The sequence below is a fragment of the Notothenia coriiceps genome, unplaced genomic scaffold (genome assembly GCF_000735185.1).
Source record: "Notothenia coriiceps isolate Sejong01 unplaced genomic scaffold, NC01 NC01_scaffold00033175, whole genome shotgun sequence".
In the NCBI taxonomy this organism is placed as follows: Eukaryota; Metazoa; Chordata; class Actinopteri; order Perciformes; family Nototheniidae; genus Notothenia; species Notothenia coriiceps.
Window position 1 is genome coordinate 13,502 of NW_011365876.1, and position 10,180 is coordinate 23,681.

Genomic DNA, 10,180 nt, shown 5'->3' on the forward strand with positions numbered 1-10,180 from the left:
CATTCTGAGCTTGTGATGACAAATCCTCCAGAACAACGTGAAATCTCACCCCTTACTCTCTCATTTGCTCATTCACACACAAAGACACACGCACACACGCGTGGTGAGGATTGTATCACTAATGAGTTGGTTTGGCTGCAGTTGAGTTATGGGCATGAGCGCATGGTGGGACCTCACCCCAGTGCAGGCTGGGAGAGTGTACTGAGTGCACCTAACGCCACAGGCTGCCAAGGTCACGTTCTGACGGATTTATCAGCTGGCAACTCTTCACTGATGATTTTAGATGGATGCCGTGACCTGACCACAAGAAGCTTGGAGGAAATACTAACATTTTTACAAAAAAAACTGCAGATTGAATTTTTGTTTAGTTTTTGGGGAAATAAAATAGATACTTCAAATGTAACTGCAGTTATTGTGCATATTATTTATTTTATGTTAACACATGTTTTGGGGTCACTCCAGTCTCTTGAGTTTCTGGGGTGATAACAGAGAAGCATTGTTTCAACAACAAGTTCTGTAAACTTGAATGATGCACGGCTAACTGGATAAGGATATAGGTAGAATGTTGTTTTGTACCTATATCCTTAAAGGGGCCCTAATATGTTCATCATATTTGTATTTTTTGCCTTTACTCATGTGTGAGGGAACTTTGGGGTTTTAGCCTTTGCAGATCACTTACAGTACATGCATAAAACATAACACACTGTCTGTTTGAGAAAACCCCAAAAAGCATAATAGGGCCTATTTCAAATGTGCATCCAAATAACGTTAGCTAAAAACATTAGCAATCTAACCTCTCTGTCCTTTTTGCATTCAACTAAACGTTCCACTCACAAAATTAAAGGAAGTGAGCCTAATTTGCTAACGTCAGCACTAATTCCCACTCGACACATTCTTGTTATTTTAACACTTGCTGAGGCATTTGGTAATGGCATTTTTACTGCCCCTTCACAAATATTTCACCTTTCATTTTACAGTACCTACATCGTCAAGGGAACCAAATTCACACCCTATAGAGAAAATCAAGGTGTTTCTCAGTTTTGGCACTTCTGTTCATGACGCACAATGTGAACCTACTTGCGTAGTACATGAACTGCTAGATTATCTCAAATCGAACACAGCTGTTGTGGACTTACCGGATATGACAATCACAGCTAGCTAGCATTTGTGCTATTGTTCGCATTAATGGACCATTAGAGACTGCTCAATAAACTCAATGAACCCATACCATTTTTGAGAAAATAAGAGTAGTACAAAGGGTATAATACTGGTATGACTTCCATTTTTAGAGTGCGGTGTTCACAGGCTCCTTCGCAACCGCTGTTGGTCCCACCCCCGTCAAATACGTGGTTAAGGTGTTGACTGTTGAGGGTAAGAAGTGTCACGCTATGAGTAAGCTATCTGAGAAGTCATTGCATTCTCCTATGCTTGTGAACCCATGTATGAACTTAAAATAGCAAGTATAAGTAAAGAACACAAATCATGGCATATTGCCAAGGGATTACATGTCATATATGACCCGGTACTGAATATATAAAGAAATTCATAATGAGACACAACAAAAAAAACAAAAAAACAAACAACATATTTACGGTCATTCAAAAACGTTTTAATGTCCAATTTTGGAAATGTTCTGCTCTTAGACCAGTCTAAAGATTTCAATCTACAAGTTAGAAACAATGGAGAACCACAATTGTTACCCAAAAGCAATTGTATAAATAGTTTTTTACACATTAAGTACCGGAAAATCAAAGTAATGCTTAACTAAAGTACTCCAATAAAGCTACATAGTACTCATAGTCTGACCAAGAGTCAAGGTTTGCTTACTAAAGGGTGCAACTGTAAAAATGTTAACTTAGAGTTGGATTTCTACTCTCTGCTTCAGTGTCTCCATATCCTTATGCCAATAGATTAATGTACCCCGCTTTATCATCTTATTTGAATTGATAAAAGGCTAGTATAGAATCAGTAATAGACGAAGAGCTACAGAGAGTGAACAAGTGGAGGTAAAGTTAGGCAGCTGAGGAAGTAATTACCTGCAGCTGTTGCACTTAGTTGGGGAGGTATAAATCTGTAACCACATCAGAAATTGTCCATAAGATTTATAGCTTAGGAAAACCATGTGTGTGGCTCTTTAACACTCCTTAACCTACAGAGCCGTCTTTTAGGCTTCCCCGGAAAAAGAGCCGTTGGGCTATAAGGAGAAGTAACTCTGGATACAGTACAGGGTGACATACGTTGTATAAATTCTTAAGCAGGGAAAAAAAAGAGATCATGTTACCAACATCTAGTGTAAAACTCGAATGGGCTCCAAAACAGGTAAATAAAGTAGTGGAAAAAGAAAAGACCTGAGAAGCCAATCAATCACTTTAATGAGTCTGTGTGACTTAAAGGAGTTATGAGGACTGGGCAGAATATTGCCCAACAAAAAACATATTTATATAAATGCCCAAATATGCCAGAGGCTGTAAAAACGAGAGAGCAAAAACTAACTTTCTCAACAGGACTGGAACCATTCACACATCTGAGATCAATTAATCTGTCTGACCATTCATTCACTTCTCGATGAACTAAAAATCCCTAGTGAACTTTGCATGATAGGCTGTCTCTTTGTATGTATAGAGGACTCATAGACTTGTAAAAGTAGCCACTATGACGACACAGATTGGTTTTTGGACTATCATTTAGTTTGGCATTTTGGCCATTGCCATCTTGGTCTCTTGGAATCAGATGTGACACGAGAGGGTTAGGGTTACTAACTAAAACCAGTGGAGTTGACCACGGCTGGCGATTGGCCAACATTTTTTAAGTTTGCATCTTGGGAGGACCTGATGTATGGTGAAAACCCACACGGAATCTTATGTAATCAGAATCATTGGTTAACACATCATAAGTTATAAAATAAATTTAAAAATTGAAGTTTGAATCATACAAAAGATACTGACAAACATACCATTACATACAAAGTGGTAAAAGTGTTAGCTGCCTGCTGTAAGTATTTTTCTCCATATATTGATTAGAATCAGTATTGGCAGGTCCTAAATGTTGCTATATCTCGCCCCCAAAAAGGTGGTATCAAGCCATCTCAACCTGCTGCTGTTACCATCTATAAAATTGAGACTTGAATCAGCAATAGTCATTTTAATTGGGTTACTGGTCTCAGAATTCAATAAAGTGGCATATTAGGAAAGATTAACTAATGAAAAGTATGAATCAATAATAATAAGCTAACATTGCTTAAATTCCATAAATGAAAATGTTTGACACTCTCTCACTCTCTTTCTGTCAGGTGAGCTTTAAGGGGTTGTAGTTGGATCTGTCCCCATGATGATCCCAGTGAAAGCATTAAATGGCGTCAGTGGACGGGAGGAGGTAATAAAGCTGTTTATTGTCACAGGTGGGGCAGAGTGTGTGATTCTGTTGAGGTTGTAGGCCCAGCTGGAGGAACCAGCAGTGTTCAGAATGAAGCCCCATCCGGGCCGGGCCTGAGGCTCCTTGATCAAGTGGACATGTTTACATGGTACTACAGTACAGTGACTCTCAGTGATCACTGAGGAAAAGTAAGGTCTTGACTGCGAGCCATTTTAAAAGGAATTTATTGCTTGACTTTTTTTGACTGCTACGAAAAATATATCAACTGTATTAACATATAACTGACAGAACAATTGGGAATTATTGAAATTATAACGTAATGATGAGATTGGTTCGATTTATTCAGCCATTTAAAGTGCAGTGTCACTGAGGAAATGACCCAGCGAGGGCACGCAAGCTGGGGGAGTTCCAACGAAAGGATACTCCCACATTGCACGGCCGTCCTTTGACAAATCATGTTATGGGAAACACTGGGGAGGATTAAAAGCAAACCAAACTAGAATGCACTGGATGTATGACACAAGACAAAAACAGAGCTTTGTTGTTTTCTAATGATTATTGGAAGCCACAATCTGAATTGAATACAAATTATATAAGCATACTAACATTTGCTCATTGACAAAAAGTACAGCTAGGGCTGATGGATATAATAATAAAACATTACATTTATAAAGCGCTTTTCCTGGTACTCAAAGAAAAAGTCATGTGATCACCAATATTAGTATGATTGCTCCTCTGGGGACCATGAATCTCTCAAAATGTTGTAGTGGGAAACCTTCCAATATCCAATCCCTAAATTCATGCCACTATGGCTGAAAAACAAATCCATCACTGATTCTGAATAAATGAAAATAGTGGCAGTAAAGTCAACTATAAAGGTCAGAAAAAGCTTAACAGTGCTTGTTTACCTCTTGATTCCCTCAAGAAACCATGTAGGTCACAGTTCAAAGTGCTGTAGTTTAAAAAAATGTCAAGAATGTCAAGGTTGTAGGAAACATTGCCATGTAACACTAATCTGCTCCTTGCATCAGAGTGCAGCTTTAAAACAGAAAGGGAAAGGAGACCATGACAAAAGGGACTTGCCAGGAACCAGAGTGACTTAAAGAGAAAGTGACTGTAAAACAGCTTGTCTTTAGCGTACTGAACTGACTTGGCCTGTGGCCCCTTCTCAAGTCAAGCCCCGCTGCCAAGGACTTAGTGACAATATTGCATTGGCTTCATCCACTGGGACACCGGCTGCAACAAGCTAGTCTTATGGGCTTAAATTTGTCTCATAATTATTTGCGTGAACATACAAATAATTTGTGTGTAAATATGTGATTTGTAAATGTAAAACACCATCCACAAATGCATTTAAAAGATTTGCAAACTCACTAATAAATGTGCAAATGTAAAACAGATCTGCAAATACGCAAAATATTTTCTGTGAATACTACAATTAAGTTACAAATAGGAAATTGTGAAAATCTCTTTAACATTGACAACTTTCGATCAGGCATTTGTCAATCCATTTTGTATTTGTCAACCAAAAATGGGCTTGTGGATCTCAAATATCTGCTTGTGGATCGTCTTTTTACACACACAGAGTTTTGAGACAAACTTTCCGCCGGTCTCGACCTAAATCTGCTCGTGTCACTCGGTGTGTGTGTGTGTGTGTGTGTGTGTGTGTGTGTGTGTGTGTGTGTGTGTGTGTGTGTGTGTGTCCTCACAGCAGCGTTGTTGCTCTGCGCTGCTTGGGAGGCGATGCCAGCGACGTGGTTGATGAGGGGGGAGAAGTTTGTGGGTCCAGAGAGTCTCAGCTGAGGCAGGACCATCCTGTAGGCCTCCACGATGCCCTGGACACCTGACAGAGAAGAGGTTTAACAGAGAGGAAAATATTTAGTCATATGTTGAGCAGCTGAGACAATCTAGGGAAATATAGAAACAGTAAATCAGGTTATCAAGTTCGGGTTGATTACAGGAATTCTCTGTAGTTCTTGTCAAACTCTGCTGTAGTTACCCAGGGAAATAAGAAGAACCAGGGATATTTTATAATGTGTGTACCAGGGGCGGCGGGTACTGTAGGCTAGGGAAGGCTAGGCCTTCCCAAATATTTGTGTCACTGCATCCTGGTAAAATAAAAATATAATGTTTGTGTCTTTGACATTAGCGCTGCTATGCAGCCACCTGTGGCCTGTACTACGAAGCCAGTTCAACATACCCTGGATATGTTTGAGTTATCTAAACTAACCCTAACAATCGAGATCTCGCCAAGTGGTCCTACGACGCTGGTTATCAAGTCGGTAAATCAAGCCAGTGTTTCTCTCTCCAGCTGAGAGCGCGTTCACGTGAAAGGGGCGGGGTTAGCAACATTTGACCAATCACAAATAGGGACAAGTGTACTGACAGCACTTTTTTTTTGTCTCCTTTTCAAAGAGGGTGTGACCATTAGGTTGGGGACCAATTAGTTACAATCCTTACAGTTTTATACAAATGAAAGTAGTAAAAACTAGCTCCACCTGGACTAGCATCAACACTGAAATGCTTCTTTAGTATCATAATATCAGTACTTATCATTTCATATTGTCAATTTGTCACAAATAACATTAGTCCTTGGTACCATGTATTTGAGTATTTCAACTTCAGAACTGTAAACTATAAACAAGAGATAGTGAAAGATTTAGAGTACAGGGCTGTAACTGCGTGTGAATACCTTGGCAGAAGGGGTTGGCGGGGTTGAAGTTGAGGGCGAACTCATGATTTGCAGTCTGAAAGATCAATACAACAGATAATTAAACAAAAGCAATCTACAGGTCTGATTGGCTGCTAGAAAAACCTGATGCTGTTATTTCAACATTCAATTTTATAAAAACTGATTTAATCTGCTGTGTTGTGATTGGCTGCTTACCTGGTAGTCTGGAGGCAGTTTGGCTCCAAAACCGAACGCTGGGAAGAGTTTATCACTGAAACAGGAAAAGAGAAAAAACACTGAGTCACATAAATAATAGCATATTATATTTTTCTAGCAGGATTCAGATTTTTGATTGCGTAGTTGTTTCCCCAGGTTTGTGTGAGCGTGTACTCACGTGTCGTAGTCCTGCACCACGTTACCCACGGACCACAGAGCCGACAGGTACTGGTTCAGCCCGTCTTGACTCATGTAGTGGAGAGAGTTGGGCGTGCGAGGGTCTCCGTTAGAGCCGGTGAAGTCGACCCCCACCTGCAGTGTCACACATTCATCCATTCTTCAAATACATCGGTATAGAACAGATCAAGGAAGGGATTATGACTGATAACTGAAACGTCTGTATCCATCACAGTTAATAAAAGGTCCTGATAGCAATCATCTTATCAGCTAAAAAACACAACATTTAATAAGTTTGATTTTTTTATATATATATATATATATATTAATGATGTGGACTTGACTGTAATTGGTGGATTAAAATGTGCATGTATTGATGTAAACATACAGTGAAGTTGACCTGGCAGCCGCCCATCACATAGTCCAAGAAGGTGTACTGAGTTAACATCTGCAAACACACAGTGAAACATTCAAGAAACAATCGCAGAAGTGAAGCATGGCTAGTTTATATATGTTTTTCACGGCACAAAATACCACTGCAGACAAAGGCATTTACATCATCTGGGAAAAATTATCTGAAACAAGATGTGGGATGTAATCAAGTACATTTAGTGCTGTAGTTGAGGATGACTTTGAAAAGTATTAACATTTTTACTCCACTACATTAAATAAAGTAAATATTGCAATTATTTTACTTTTTACTCCACTGCATTTATACGACAGCTTTGGTACCTTCTCAGATTCAGAGTCGACACCAGTATTTTCAAACCGGCACTATAGGTAAAAGGAAAACTTTGGAAGGACTCCCCCTTTATGGTTTACAAAGAAGGGAACTCTGGGTAATGTGGTCTTTACCTTGCTGTTCTTCAAAGATACGACTCCAGAGTTCTTGTAGCTCTTCTTCTTCTTCTGTTTGTCGGGGTGGATGCAGTCAAACGACACCTGGAGGACAACGCACCAGACACGTTAAAAACCTCTGAAGCGTGCGAATATAACATAAATAATATTATATTCCCTGAGCTCACCGGGGAACCACCTGCAGCTTTCATCAGCTCGGAGACTTTAGTGGTGAAAGAACCAATCAGATCATGAGTGCCGTCGCTGTCATAGTCAGAGCAATCCACCTGCAGAGGGGGGAGCAGAGCTCATGTTAACTGTTACAGATTTGATGGGCTGTTTTGACTGAAGGTGGATTCTGATTGGTCGAACCTTCAGTGGTCTTTCCAGGTCGGAGCCGCAGAACGTCTGCAGGGCGACGGTGAACTTCTTCCACGAGGGACTCAGATTGTTCTTCACCACCTACACACAATGACACAAACAGGCATCATTAGCCATTTTTCACCATCGTTTGAATTTAAATGACATCATAGTGTGTGTGTGTGAGTGTGAGTGTGAGTGTGAGTGTGTGTGTGTGTGTGTGTGTGTGTGTGTGTGTGTGTGTGTGTGTGTGTGTGTGTGTACCTCTGTTCGGTGGACCAGCTGCCACTTCCCATCGTCTGCTTTTTTGAAAAACTCCAAGAATGGATCAGACTTCCCAAACGTATCCTGAATAGAGAAAAGACATGTCATTCAGTGTGTTTACATTTTTGAAGTGACTGAATCACAGCCTTGTTTCTCCAGTAAGCAGAGATGCTAAATGAGAAACCCCTTACCAGTAATCAGGTTATGGGATTATAGAAATATTAATGAGGAGAAAGCAGATTTAGTCTGCCACTTATATGTATGGGTAACCAGGTTTCTAAACTACAATGAACTTTATAAGTATGGATGTGCATAACAAAAAGTAAAGGTATAGTCACTTTAGTCTTCCATCAAAGGAGTCAGCCCTGCACTTATTTAAGGCGAGACACGGCAGGCAAAAACATCGTTTTTCAAGAACTGGTCAATTTTGAGATTTTTGTGCTATTTTGAATTCTATAAACATGTTTCCTTTCAGGCTTTTGGAAGAAAACGTACAAAAATACACCATTTAAGTGTCTTATTTGACTATAGTGTTGTCTATTTGCCGCGTAGATTTCTCCTAAAATTCCCACCAAAAGTTACTTTCAACGTAACATAAAGTAACCGCGACCGCTGTGGTGCACCATGTCAACAGAGATATCGTTAGAAAGCTGTGTCTCTCCTGCACAATCTCATCGGATCCAAATATGGTCAATTTCCTTTGTATCAGCAACCAATCGTGAAAGCACAAAGGGGTCCTTAAACCAAAAAACGAAATCTCATTGGCCTGGTGTCAATTTTCCAAGACAACGTGATTCGTTCAGATGCGTCACGTGTGTGAAAACACTTCCTGGTTAGCTTTCCGCTAGAAATGTAATTCAAAATGGCAAAAGAACGGCAAAAAAAAAGTTTTACAGAGAAGAATGACAACAATGATCCCTTGCACGAAGCAAGATTATACAAAAAACAAATGACCCCGAACATGAAATACCTTCACGCGAAGAGCTTCGAGGCGCAAGCTGTCACCAAAGAACAGGAGGTTTAGCTAGCCGCCTCACTTGCAATCTTAAAGGTCCTTTTCACAAAAATGAGTTTTTTCTCCTACTCTGAGTTCGAAATTTCAACTCAGTAGCACGTAGACACACCAACTTCCAGTTATATTCCTATCAATATTATGAAGGCTTTACAGAAAGCGGGTTTGGTTCATATATCATTCATAGCCTGAATTATACAACATTGTAACCTAAAAACATGGCAATAATTGATATTTAGGCTGTTGACAGTATTTTCCTGATTTATGGAGTGATAAAAAGAGATATCCAAAATCCTTTTGTAAAAGCCTTAGATACTAATATGGACGACAAAATGAAACAAGAATTTTGAACCTGGCTTTATCCAAAGTTCAGATTTCGTATTCCTGAATGTGTTAAAATATGGCACATATTTGATGAGATAATGGCCTAATTTTGCATATGTAAACATGCATTCAAGAAACTGTAATACAAAAGACAGATTTGCCTTATTGTAAGAATTAACTGGAGAAATTTCTAGCTGATACCTTTAAGTAAAAAAAATTACCCTATCACCTGGGGGTGTCTCCGCCTTAAAAGGCCCAGTGAAAGTGTGCACCTGTGCATGATCTGTTATGCTAATATGTATAGGTAATGGACCAAATTGTCTATGGACCCATATTCAAAAGATGTTGGATAGCAATGAATTTGACGAGTTTTGAATTTGCCGCCCTGGAAATCTGGCGCAGTTGACCTCCGCTTCGTGGGCGTGGCTTGCGATCTACTGCGGGACCGTCACGAGATGGACGCCGCCGCCACTAAATTTACATTCACCACCGTTCCATGTTTTTCACTTTTTCAAAAGTCAATTTCTCAACGTTTTTGAGCAGTATTTTACTGGAAAGTGTTGGCGGAGTCGACTGGCAAGTGATTGCCCAACATCGAAAAACCTGACAATGAGCGACAGTGAAAAAAATCGGAGGAAAAAACACAGCGGGAAGCGATGCATTGCCGCTGGCTGTGAGTAATGTCAAGTCTGCCGAAGTGAAGATGTTTCTGTTCCCAAAAGATGAAGGTGAGCTTGGCCTGGTGTCATTGTTTTGTAGATTCGTTGATTGTTCCATGACAAATAAAGGCCCACTGGTCGATATCGATTCGATTCGATTCGAGAGAGAGAGAGAGAGAGAGAGAGGAGAGAGAAAGAGAAAGAGAGACTGAGAGAGTACAGGGTTGATTTTAGCATCTGGTGCTAGCTCGGAGCTAACGGGAGATTAGGCTGTTTCACAATAAGGAG

The 10,180-nt window shown here is 40.0% G+C and overlaps 1 protein-coding gene across 1 annotated transcript in view; it reads right to left on the reverse strand.

Moving 5' to 3' along the window:
• Positions 1-279: 279 nt before the first annotated feature.
• The window catches only part of LOC104961370 (copine-1), a 22,138-nt gene continuing 12,237 nt past the window's right edge, over positions 280-10,180 (reverse strand). The window contains exons 6-16 of the mRNA XM_010789655.1: positions 7,898-7,981; positions 7,646-7,735; positions 7,462-7,560; positions 7,292-7,378; positions 6,825-6,884; positions 6,438-6,571; positions 6,260-6,314; positions 6,065-6,119; positions 5,082-5,215; positions 911-913; positions 280-324 (exon numbers count right to left, since the gene is read on the reverse strand). Coding sequence (XP_010787957.1) covers positions 280-324; positions 911-913; positions 5,082-5,215; positions 6,065-6,119; positions 6,260-6,314; positions 6,438-6,571; positions 6,825-6,884; positions 7,292-7,378; positions 7,462-7,560; positions 7,646-7,735; positions 7,898-7,981 — 846 coding nt within the window. The remainder of the gene's footprint in view (positions 325-910; positions 914-5,081; positions 5,216-6,064; positions 6,120-6,259; positions 6,315-6,437; positions 6,572-6,824; positions 6,885-7,291; positions 7,379-7,461; positions 7,561-7,645; positions 7,736-7,897; positions 7,982-10,180) is intronic.